Source organism: Humulus lupulus, chromosome X, assembly GCF_963169125.1.
Source record: "Humulus lupulus chromosome X, drHumLupu1.1, whole genome shotgun sequence".
Lineage (NCBI taxonomy): Eukaryota > Viridiplantae > Streptophyta > Magnoliopsida > Rosales > Cannabaceae > Humulus > Humulus lupulus.
In genome coordinates, this window is record NC_084802.1 from 1873390 (window position 1) to 1885511 (window position 12122).

Genomic DNA, 12122 nt, shown 5'->3' on the forward strand with positions numbered 1-12122 from the left:
GAGACTTCGGCCAATTCCAACCTTGAAATGCATTTTGGTGTTGAAACACCACCAAAATGGTGTAATTTTAGCCCATTTTTTTTTCTATTCCAACCACAACACTAAAATTTACACTAAAAAGTATATTCTATATTATTTTATCTTATATATAAAATAATATACATATATATTTATTATTAAATACTAATATATAAAACAAAAAAATAACGAATTATTTTTTTCCGTTGCTACAGTACTCCACCATATTTGGTGTAGCTTGACAGCATAATAATGGGAGAAATGCAGTTATATTGGATTTGCTTTTGTGTATTTTTAGCACTATATTTACTGTTTTGCAGTCCGGTTGGAGCTGCCTTTAGAAAGGACAAAAAAAAGTACAATACAAAGAGAACAATACTTATTAGGGATTATACATTTTTGGATATTTTGTATTTTGTCTTATTACTTGTTAGAACATGTGTTTTGACAAATTACTTTTTGAATCCTAAATTTTGTAAAATGGTTCAAATAGACTCTTAAACCTAATTTTGATGGATAAAAAATTGAATATAACAACACAATTGTTAGACAAAATAGTTGTGTTTTTGTTCTGAGTTGTTAGTTTGGTAAATTATTTGTGATTTTAGTTAAAAAAAAACTTTGATCAAAATCGAGTTTAGGAGTCTATTTGAACTATTTTACAAAATATAGGGTCCAAAAAGTAATTTTTCAAAACACAAAATCCAAACAGATAATGAAACAAAACACAATGTCCATCGAAATCGGATTTAGAAGTCTATTTGAACTATTTTATAAATATTCATCTTACCATTGTTTACTAAAAGAGACTTTCCTTGTCATTGTCTGTAAATACAATCAAGCTTAATTGAATTTTAATCAGAAAATGGCAAATCTTAATATAGCAAAATGATTAACAAGTTAGTTTTTGAAATGTCCCATTCTTGAATATTCATGTCACATAACAAAACTCAAAAATAAAAATGAAGGTTCAAATAAGTAACAATATACTTTCAATTTTCACTCAAAACAAATAATGATAATAAAATCACTTATTGGTATTAAAAATTGAAAAAGAGTCATGGGAAGACAAACACAAACTAAACAATCCCAACATTTGAAATTTTGTAAGATTAACTTAATTAAACCAATTAGTGGTTTTCTTCACCAATGCTTGATTCAAATTGAGCATTTCTCATACTCCAAGCATTAAGCTCTGAGATCTTAACACTCTTTGTTCCATAGTTGAATGCATATAAATGAGATGCTTTGTTAACTGCCAATTTTGGATAAACTCTTGCAGTAATACAACTTCTTCCTTCTCCACCAAAACTCTCAACAATTGAATGATCAATCTGGACCAATACAAAACTTTCATATCTTAGATATTAATAGAGTGGTTGTAAAGTTAATTATATATAATTTAGAACTCAATTGTTACATCATATTTTTATCCACAATTTAACTCTCTATTTTATGGTTCTAATGATAATTTATCAAAAATATTTAATTAATTGTGACAGCTCATCAACATTTGAAATGAGTAATAATATTTCTTTTCAAAATAGAGATATAAATATTGAAAACTTTCCTTATACATAAATATAAATATATATATATATTGTAAGATGTTGAGAATTTTCAATAAGGACACAGTGTCAGGATGTTTAGAAGTTCATTTTCTTAAAAAATATTGTATAAAGTAACTCATTTTTTTTGTCAAACACCTCTATAAAAGTATACTTTTTTGGGCCTGTGTTTTGTTAAATCATCTGTTTGGATCTTGTATTTTGATAAATAATTTTTTTGACCTTGTGTTTTGTAAAATGATTAAAATAGAATCATAAACTCGATTTTAGTCAAAATTTTCTTATCTAAAATTACAAATAATTCACCAAACTAACAATTTAAAACAAAAATAAAATCATTTTGCCTAACAACTGTGTTGTTATATTCAATGTTTTCTTCTTCAAAATTAGGTTTAGGGTTCTATTTGAACCAATTTAAAAAAACACAAGGTCCAAAAAAGAATTTATCAAAACACATAATCCAAACAGACATAAACCCTATCTATAATTAAAATCATGTACATACCAAGGTTCTCAGTGTTATTTTCTCTTGACAAGGATCCAAGTCTAGGAAAGTCCCATATATGTGTTTGTCAACCCCATTTTTCAATGAAGACCTGCTCAAAGTTATTTGTACAAGTTTCACACTCAAAATTCTAAAAAATAACAAAGCAATTAAAGTGGTGAATCAAAATAAATAAGTACCTGCTTTGGTCACTACACATTAGAACTTTATACTTCTCAGTGTCAATATTGGTTTTGAATATGCGAAAGAAGATTGAAGTTTGTTCTGACAAGTCATCCAAAGCCAAAACCTTCAAACCAAAGGGTCCAAATGTGCCTTTTACACTTGCATTTTTCTCATTACAAAGTAGTTGAGGATCAACCCAACTTGGGTCCATTGGCTCAGCCTCTTCTAATTCAGCTACTTCAAATTCAAATGAAACCTCCACATCTGCCTTGTATGATGAATCAAATTATTTTAAAAGATTGGAGTGAAATTGAAATTCCGTTTGGACAAATAAATCATATCAAAAATAAAAATAAATACCAATAATTTTTATTTCAAGAAAATATATTCTTTTATAGGAAATTATATATTTATTTTATTAACATGTATATAATAATCTGATTATAGAAATACACATTTCAACAAAATAGGAAACTATCCATTTTCGAAATTTCTCATTTAATTAATTTGATCAATATTGTCAAATATGTCAATAAATGATTTTATAGAAATATCACTAAAATATAACTAAGACCACTCACAATGAAATAGACATAGCTTCAAAGTATAAAGAAGAAATAATATATCTCTCCACCTCCATCTCCCATTCTCTCCTCATTATTTTATATTTGAAATGAATAAAAAATAATATAGAGTAAAAATAAAAAAATTGATGTATGATATAATGTAAAAGTTGGATATAAAAGAAAAGTCATCACGAATGCGTTAAGAAAGTGAAAACTCAAATGATTTACCTGTGAAGCCGTGACACCAGGAATTTCAAGGACCGAGTCACCATGAAGCTCTTTGTTTTGGAAATTAACATTATCACCTCTTAGTGCCTCTATCTCTTTTATGGGCCATTGTATCAATTGCCTCCCGGATTCACTAAGAACAATTGTTCTAGGAAATGACTGATACACATTTACACATAATCAAAATCATTTTTTTTGAGTAATTGGTGAAAACAAACTATTTTATAAGGATTTGTTTCATTATCTGTTTGGACCGTGTGTTTTGACAAATTACTTTTTGGACCTTGTGTTTTCTAAAATAGTTCAAATAGACTCCTAAACCCGATTTTGATCAAAGTTTTTTGAACTAAAATCACAAATAATTCATCAAACTAACAACTCAGAACAAAAATACATTCATTTTGCCTAAGAACTGTGTTGCTATACTTAATTTTTTGTTTATCAAAATCAGGTTTAGGGGCCTATTTGAACAATTTTACAAAACACAGGGTCCAAAAAATAATTTTTCAAAACAAAAGGTCCAAACAGGTAATGAGGCAAAACACATGGTCTAAAAATGTATAAACCCATTTTATAATGTTACAACTGCAAAATAGTTTTCTTTCGATCGAAAACTTTTTGCAAAATAACCCTTTCAGACAAAGTGTCAAGAATTTTATACATAGCATCGAGTATATCTAGAAGTCATTTTGAAAAGAAGATTAATTAAGGACTACATAATTAGCTAAGACATTAGTACATATAATTATATCATTACCTGAAGACCAGACCAGCCTCTGATATGAGCATCAACATCATGATCAGACTCCATGACCCAACCCCACACTACTCTCCTCCTCTTCTCAGAGTCATAGAACGATTTCGAAGCATAAAACTTGCCATAATCCAATCTCAAATCACAACCTTTGTCCATAAACTCACTCTCAGCCCTAAACTCATCTATTTCAGGAGAATATTGCCCTAGCACATAACAATCGCGCTTATTGGCTTGGAAGCTCACTTTCATAGCAAACTTCTTCTCATACTGATCTTCATTCAAGTAATGATTATCACCATCTGAGCCGTTGATTCCCACCGGGAAAAAATCAATACACTCAACCACTAAATCATTATCAAACAAGTAAAATGCAGTCTTATCAGACTTGGTCCAGTGCTCAAAGTCCTTACTCGTGTACAGAAGAGCTTTCCATTTTCCATCGACCTGGGCTCCGACCACCACTCGCCAAACGCCGTCGAGGCCCCGCCAAGCGGTTGACGGGTCTCGAAACTCAAGTGGGTTGATGCCATTGATTGGAGTCATCAAAGGGTTGAGGGGAGATTTGGTCCATTCCCTAAGAAAAGGATCGTTGAGGTCTTTGGGTGTGGCCAGGTGTTGGAATTGGTGTTCTTTAGAGTCACGTCCGGTGTATAAAATGGCTAAGTTGTGGTTTGGAAGGTGGGTGGTGGAACCGGACCAGCAACCTCTGATGTCGAGTTGTGGATCAGTGGGGCTCAAGGCTATGTCGAGGTGAATCCAATCGATGAGGTTGTGTGATATTGAATGTGCCCATGCTATATCACCACCCCATACCGGACCTTGTGGATTATATTGATAGAACAAGTGGTATACTCCCTTGTAATACATTGGTCCTGTATTTTAGAGCACAATAGTGAATTTTTTTGGAAAAAATTAAGATGGGTTTTGATTTAGAAAAATAATTTCTTTTTTTTCTAACAAGATTATCCAAATTCCAAATAAAGTAAAAAAAAATTCAACAAGTCAAATTCACATGAAAAACAAAAGAGAATTGCTAAGGGGAAAACTTGAAAACCTGCACAACCCGCCCGACCTACAACCCGAGAACCCGTTATTTGGTCAAACTCGTTAATTTTGGGTCGGATTAGACCCGAACCCGAGTATGTTCGGGTCAGGTTTGGGTGTGGTAAATACACATACACGGATTTGAGTCATACCCAAACCTGAATAAATACAAAAATTATTTTTAATTTTAATTGATGACAAAAAAACCCTAACCCCTACCCTTTCAAAAAAAAATTTCAAGACCCAATTTGTAAAAAAATCAATTAAACCAAACTAACAACAAAGTTAAAAAAACACGTGAAAAGTAAAAAAAAAAAAAAAAAAAAGTGTCAAAAAATTGGTATTTTTGATTTTTTTTTACCAAGGCCCATTTGTGGCCCAAAACCCATTTTCAGCCCAATCCCACCCGAAACCTGACCCCACTTGACCCGACCAAACCCAAAACCCGAAATTACCCAAAAAATCGAAAAATTCAGAGCGGGTTCGGTACCCCATTTTCCAACCCGAAGCCCGCAAAACCTAAACCCAAAATCCGAAAACCCGACCCGTGTGCACCCTAGTGCCCAACACCACAAGGGGGTAACATACTGCTATTGGTGCAATCTAATATCAGGTCTCACACATTTGAATTTAATAAATATTATGGGATATCGCTAACCAACTATAGGGTGTCACCTCATGTGGTGTTGAGTACCTTAAGATGTCAAATAACAATACTCAAAACTAAAAGAGTAATGATATGTGGATCAAAATTATGCATTAGCAATAGATTCCATCTTAAATCAATCTGATTGGTTGTGTGTAATGTTTTGGTACATATTTTGGGTATAAAAATTATTACTTGAAAAACTAAAGACATTGACTTGTGTAAAGTGTGTAAAAGCTACATAGTAAAAGCATAGAGAATTGAGTGGGAAAATTCTATAGTTAGTTAGAAGAGACATAACTGCATTTCCCAGAAAAATATTAAATAATTAAAATTTATTAAAGCTCCCCTCATAATACATCGGTTGTATTTTATAAAATTGATCAAATTTAGAACACAAGGACTAAACTTTCCCATATAGAATTCAGATGGGTTAGTTTTTTTGTTACATTAGTCATTAAGACTTTTGATAGAACAAAAGGATTATATTGATAGAACAAGTGGTATACTCTCTTGTAATACATTGGTCCTGTATTTTAGAACACAATAGTGATTTTTTTGGAAAAAATTAAGATGGGTTTTGATTTAGAAAAATAATTTCTTTTTTTCTAACAAGATTATCCAAATTCCAAATAAAGTAACAAAAAAAAATTCAACAAGTCAAATTCACATGAAAAAACTGAAGAGAATTGCTAAGGGGAAAACTTGAAAACTCGCACAACCCGCCCAACCTGCAACCCGAAAACCTGCTTTTTGGTCAAACTTGTTCATTTCGGGTAAGATTAGACCCGAACTCGAGTATGTTCGGGTCGGGTTTGGGTGTGGTAAATACACATACACGGGTTCGAGTCACACCCGAACCTGAATAAATAAAAAAAATTATTTTTAATCTTAATGCAAATTTTTAAAAAAATTTACCATGACCCAATTTGTAAAAAATCAATTGAACTAAACTAACAATAAAGTTAAAAAAAACATGTGAAAAGTACAAAACAATTTAGAAAGTGTAAAAAAATTGGTATTTTTGAATTTTTTTTACCAATGCCCATTTTTAGCCCAAAACCCATTTTCAGCCCAATCTCACCCAAAACCCGACCCCACTTGACCCGACCAAACCCAAAATCCGAAATTACCCAGAAAAATCGGAGCGGGTTCGGTACCCCATTTTCCAACCCGAAGCCCGCAAAACCTAAACCCGATGCACCCGAAACCCGAAAACCCGACCCGTGTGTACCCCTAGTGCCCAACACCACAATGAGGTGGCAGACCGCTATTGGTGCAATCTAATATCGGGTCTCACACATTTGAATTTAATAAATATTACGAAATATTGCTAACCAACTATAGTGTGTTATCTCATGTGGTGTTTGGTACCTTAAAGTGTCAAATAACAAGACTCAAAACTAAAAGAGTAATGATAGTAAAAGCAGTGACTTGTGTAAAGTGAGTAAAAGCTACATAGTAAAAGCATAGAGAGTAGATTTGTCTTAATGAAATTTGTCTAGTTTAGTTAGAAGAGACATAACTGCAATTCCCAGAAAAATATTAAATAATTAAAATTTATTAAAGCTCCCTCACAGTACATCGGTTGTATTTTATAAAATTTAACAAAAAAAAACTAAACTTTCCGATATAGAATTCAGATGAGTTAGTTTTTGTTACATTAGTCATTAAGACTTTGTTAGTTTGTTTCCATCTTGAACTTTAGTAAGCAAAAAATTTAATGAGAAAAATATTTATATAATAGATTTTTCATACTATTTTCTTTTCACAAATCTAAAAACAAAATATATAAATGTTTCAACTATATATAAGCAAATTCACATGAAAATCTAAATCGGCATTGAACTGTGTAAAAAGCTACATAGAAAATGTATAGAGTTGAGTAAACATACCATTAGGATCTGAATATATTGAGATTATGAGCCAACCCAAATCATGAAAAGAACAAAAATTAAAAAAAAAAAAGTCAATCATAAGAAAGTAAAAGATCTCTATAATTAATCATCCAAATATGACAATAATAATAATAAGTACTGAGAAGAAAAACAAACCGTTCATCCAGTTGTTTGGGGGTTGAAAATGATAGCCAGTTCTATAGGGCTGCTGCTGCTCAAGCTCAACCACATCTTCAATTCCAACTCCTATCTCAGCCATCTCTCTTCTATAAAAATTATTAAGCTTTGATTATTAGAACCAAACTTACTTCTTCATTATATATATATGTGTATATATATATATTTATATAAGCACCAACCATGACTTTAGCCATTTGATCCAAACTATGGTCTTAAAATATTATTATTATTATTATTATTGTCTTAGCCAGCACTTTTCAATGTATATATTTAGAAATGAAGAAATTAGTCGTACCTTGTTTATTTTATTATATATTTTTGTCACATATTATTTAAATCTCTAATGGATCTGTCACTATTACCAACCAAATGCAGTATTAAAAAAAAGGGGAAATAAGGACAAAAATATTCAATATTTAAGGTTTTTCATTTTTTTGTATTTTTATATGGTAAATGCTAATTGAGTTTACACGTGTCGTGTTATGATTGGTTTACTTAATAATCTTTTTTAATTTCTTCTAATTGATTTTAAAATTGAAAAAAATGAATTATATGTTAGAATTATATAAATTAATGTTAAAATTTAAAAAAATCATAACATTAAACATAAATACTTTAATTTATTTTTTAAAAAAACAAACTTGTTTTTTCCAACTCTTCCTCAACCCACCATCCATCTTCTTCCTCAACATTAAGCACAAATAATTTAATTGATCCAATTATAGAATGCCACATGTACACCCCACAAACACTTATTTATAGACTTATCGCGGAGTGATTTGTACACCTTAACAAACACTTACTTGCATATTTGGATACCTTCAATGCTTTTCTCCGTGTAAAGTGGGAGGAGACGATGGAGAGCTTTATCACGGAGTGAGTTTGCTTACCAATTGATTGGGAATAGAATATAACTTCAATTTTAGATTTTAGGTTTCGAAAATTGACCTAATTGCTTTGTTGTTGTAATTTGTTAAAAGCATATTGTTTTCAGGCTTGAGTTCGGCAAAGTTCGTGCCTCCAGTGGGGAGTAACTCAGGGATCAAATTTTTTTTAACCAAAATTGAGTATAATGCACTTGTTACACCCAGATTTCGAGCCTTGAGAGTTGTGATCTCGAAAGCTAGATTCGTCAGGTGTGAGCTCGCAATATCTAGAATACATGTTCGCAACCTAGGCGCTGAATCTTCATAGTTGGTGGCAACCTCGAAGATGGGTAACCTTGAAGTCCTTATAAGCTCGAAAGACAGAACATCAGAAGGCGTCCATTTTCGGGTGACCTCGGATCAAGAAGTCTGAGCTTGACATGAGTGTGAGCTCGAAACAAAGTGGTCTCGGTGATATTTTCCTAACTCCGAGCTGATCTGGGGGAAAATAATATAACTCGTAAGTTACTCAGAGGCCTAGACTGGCATGATGCTGATGATGCTAATTGCTGATCTCGAACAGATTAATTGGTCACTTGAAGAGACGCAGTCTACATTTATTGTTGTAACTCCCCTACAATAAAAGGGATATTTACTAGTCGGTTACACGCCCCCTGGTCTTCAGGGGACATTTCCTTGTATATAGGAGTTACAGGCTTTAAAGCCATTAAATTTATTAATATACAGAATAACTTCTCAAAACGTGTGGGATAGTATTCTGAGATCTTCTCTATAAATAAAGAAGTCATATACCTTTGTAGGGGACCGAAATTTTGTGATTTTGAGAGAAACTCTGGAGAATTCATCCCTGAAGGGTTTCCATAAATTTTCTAAGTTCTAATACCAAAGACTCATGGACTAGGCAGAGTTAACTGCTGAACCACGTAAAAAACTCTCCTTGTTTTATCGTGTTTTTCTAGCCATAATTCTTTACTGTTTACGTGCTCTATATTTTAAGTTGATGAAAAACGGCGTCAACAGTTTGGTGCTTTCATTGAGAGCCTTAAGTAGTACGATCCCTGAACAGTTATGGCTACAAACGATCAAAACATTCCTGAAGAAAACTATCCAAGATGCCCTGGGAAACAGCCAATGGTAAACCCAGATACTGAGGAGAGAAGAGAGTCCTTCGATTCTCGGGGACCTCCAGCACCTCCGGCCCCAAGGGATGAGGACATGTACTATAATCCTGAACGGTACGTCCCCATTGTGGAACTTGAAAACCGACAGCTGAAAAAACAATTGGCCGAAGCCAATAAGCGGAATGAGGAATTGGCTAGGTTAGCCGCAGAGGCCCAGGCGGCTCAGCCCCCACCTCCGCGTGAGAACCAAGCCCCTCCTCCGAGGGACGTGCATGATCCTCCCCGCAGGCCTCGTGGACGTCCTCGAAAAAATGCTGCCACAAGGAAGCCAGAGCAACCTCCGGCACCAGCAGAGCAATCCGCTCCCTTGAGACCCCGAAGAAGTACCCGAGCCAGGGCTCCGGTTAATTCAATTGCGGAGGTACCAGCGGGAACTGGGAATAACCGAGCCCCTACAGAGGCTCGGACTCAAATCCCTGGTAACACGCAGAATGTTACCGACCCAACCCGGGAAAACTCCGGACTGTCTAGGCCTCGAAATGGGTGGCAGTCACCGTCACCCATACGATTCCCTCCATCGCTTATAAGATACCCTTCACCACCTCGCAGGAATGCTCAACCTGTTCGAGATGATGAGGAAAGACGAGCGGGAAGGAGACAAAGTAGCAGAGAAGCCTTCAGGGAGCGGAGAGGCGCACAATCTACAAGAAGTCACATGTCCCGGTCTCGCACCGCAAAGACGAGGCAGCATGAAAGGGACCCATCTCGGAATAATCATGCGACAAGCCTTGCCAGTGACGACTTAGGAGATACCAAATCAGTCAGTATGTATGATTGAGGTCGAAAAATACTGGGAACCACAGGAATCGCTCTGACCTGCGGGAACACTTGAATCAGAATCGAGGTAATGGTAACCCGTCAAACCCGGACTTAAGAGATCGCCTAAATGGGCGTAAAGATCCCTTGCGAAGGCGCGAGCCTGGAATTGTGATCAATGATAGCCAATTTCAGGCAAGACCCCTCGCGGACCCGGTCCAAGAAAGAATTGATCAATTGGAAAAGGCCTTCAGACTTTTGCAAAATGAGCAAGGTCGGAGTCGGAATGAGGATTCTGACGAGGAGCTCGAGCCGTTCGCTCCCCATATTTCCAACACTCCATTTCCTCAAGGGTTTCAGATCCTTCATGTCCCAAATTTTGAGGGGAAGTCTGACCCATACAGCCATCTGAGTACATTCAATACCATAATGAGGGCAAGTAACGTGGGTTACGAGCTCAGATGCATGTTATTTCCAGCATCGCTTACGGGACCAGCCAAAAGCTGGTTCGAGAAATATAAAAGGCATTCAATCACTTCTTGGGATCAGCTATCAAAGTGTTGACTGTGAATTTAGCCAACGACGTGAGAACGTCAACTACGACAACCTTCAAGAGAATTATGAACGACAACAGACAGTTTTTTATGAACGGAAGTAAATAACACAAGGTTTTTATAGTGGTTCAGCCCCGATGATCGGTAATAGCCTACTCCACTTAGAGATTTTATTACTATATTCACACTCAAGATCAGATGAACCTTGTCAACTGAGTTTCTTCAGTGTGAGATACTCTAGAATACAAAAATGGGTTTTTCTCAAGAACAACACACTTTCTCTCTCTAGAATACAGATTCACTCTCAATTTTTTGCCAAAAGTCCTTTTACGATCCTCCCAAGTCCCTATTTATAGACCTGGGTTCTCAACTGATATCCCCTTTTGATAGGGATATTCCATTATTTACCTAATATTTATATTACAAAATAAACATTCAAAATATAACTGATCCCTAATTTCGAGTGAGGATTGAGTGATTCCCGGATGCTTGGACCAATTCTCACTGAAGTAGTTTCGGGCAGTTTGACGTAGCTTCTCATGCATGTTGACTATTCTTCAAGCTTTCAAGCTTTACGTAGGTCAAAGGTGGCATACGCATGGCTATCCTTGGACCAAAGGCCAACTACACTCGAGGTATACTTCTCCATTGTGTCCGATCGGACACAATGGTTGTCTTCTTTGGCTTAAGGTGGTTCAAACCATCTTATTTGACTCCTTCAATCAAGGTCCAATATGACCTTACACTTTGCACCTCGGACCAAGATGGTCCGAGCCATCTTCTTCCTAGCTTATCCTCGGACCAACATGGTCCAAGCGCTCCTGCAGGCGTCTTGCGCGATCGGGGGAGGCCTTGTGCGATCGGGCATAATGCCCCTTGGACCTAAATGGTCCAAGCTTCCTTTGTTTAACCAAGGTCCGATCGGACCTTGGCGATCGGGGGAGGTCATGTGCGATCGGGGGAGGCCTTGTGCGATCGGGGGAGGCCTTGTGCGATCGGGGGAGGCCTTGTGCGATCGGGCATAATGCCCCTTGGACCTAAATGGTCCAAGCTTCCTTTGTTTAACCAAGGTGCGATCGGGGGAGGCCTTGTGCGATCGGGGGGAGGCCTTGTGCGATCGGGCATAATGCCCCTTGGACCTAAATGGTCCAAGCTTCCTTTGTTTAACC

General features: G+C 35.6%; 1 protein-coding gene across 1 annotated transcript; it reads right to left on the reverse strand.

Annotated features, from left to right (window-relative positions):
- Positions 1-1042: 1042 nt before the first annotated feature.
- On the reverse strand, positions 1043-7649 carry LOC133803746 (beta-fructofuranosidase, insoluble isoenzyme CWINV3-like). Its single transcript, XM_062241859.1, has 7 exons — positions 7552-7649; positions 7393-7401; positions 3808-4679; positions 3051-3209; positions 2271-2524; positions 2092-2182; positions 1043-1352 (listed from the first exon to the last, which is right to left on the reverse strand). Exons 1-7 carry the CDS (start codon positions 7556-7558, stop codon positions 1149-1151), a joined length of 1596 nt encoding a protein of 531 aa, XP_062097843.1. The 5' UTR covers positions 7559-7649; the 3' UTR covers positions 1043-1148.
- Between the last annotated feature and the right edge of the window lie 4473 nt (positions 7650-12122).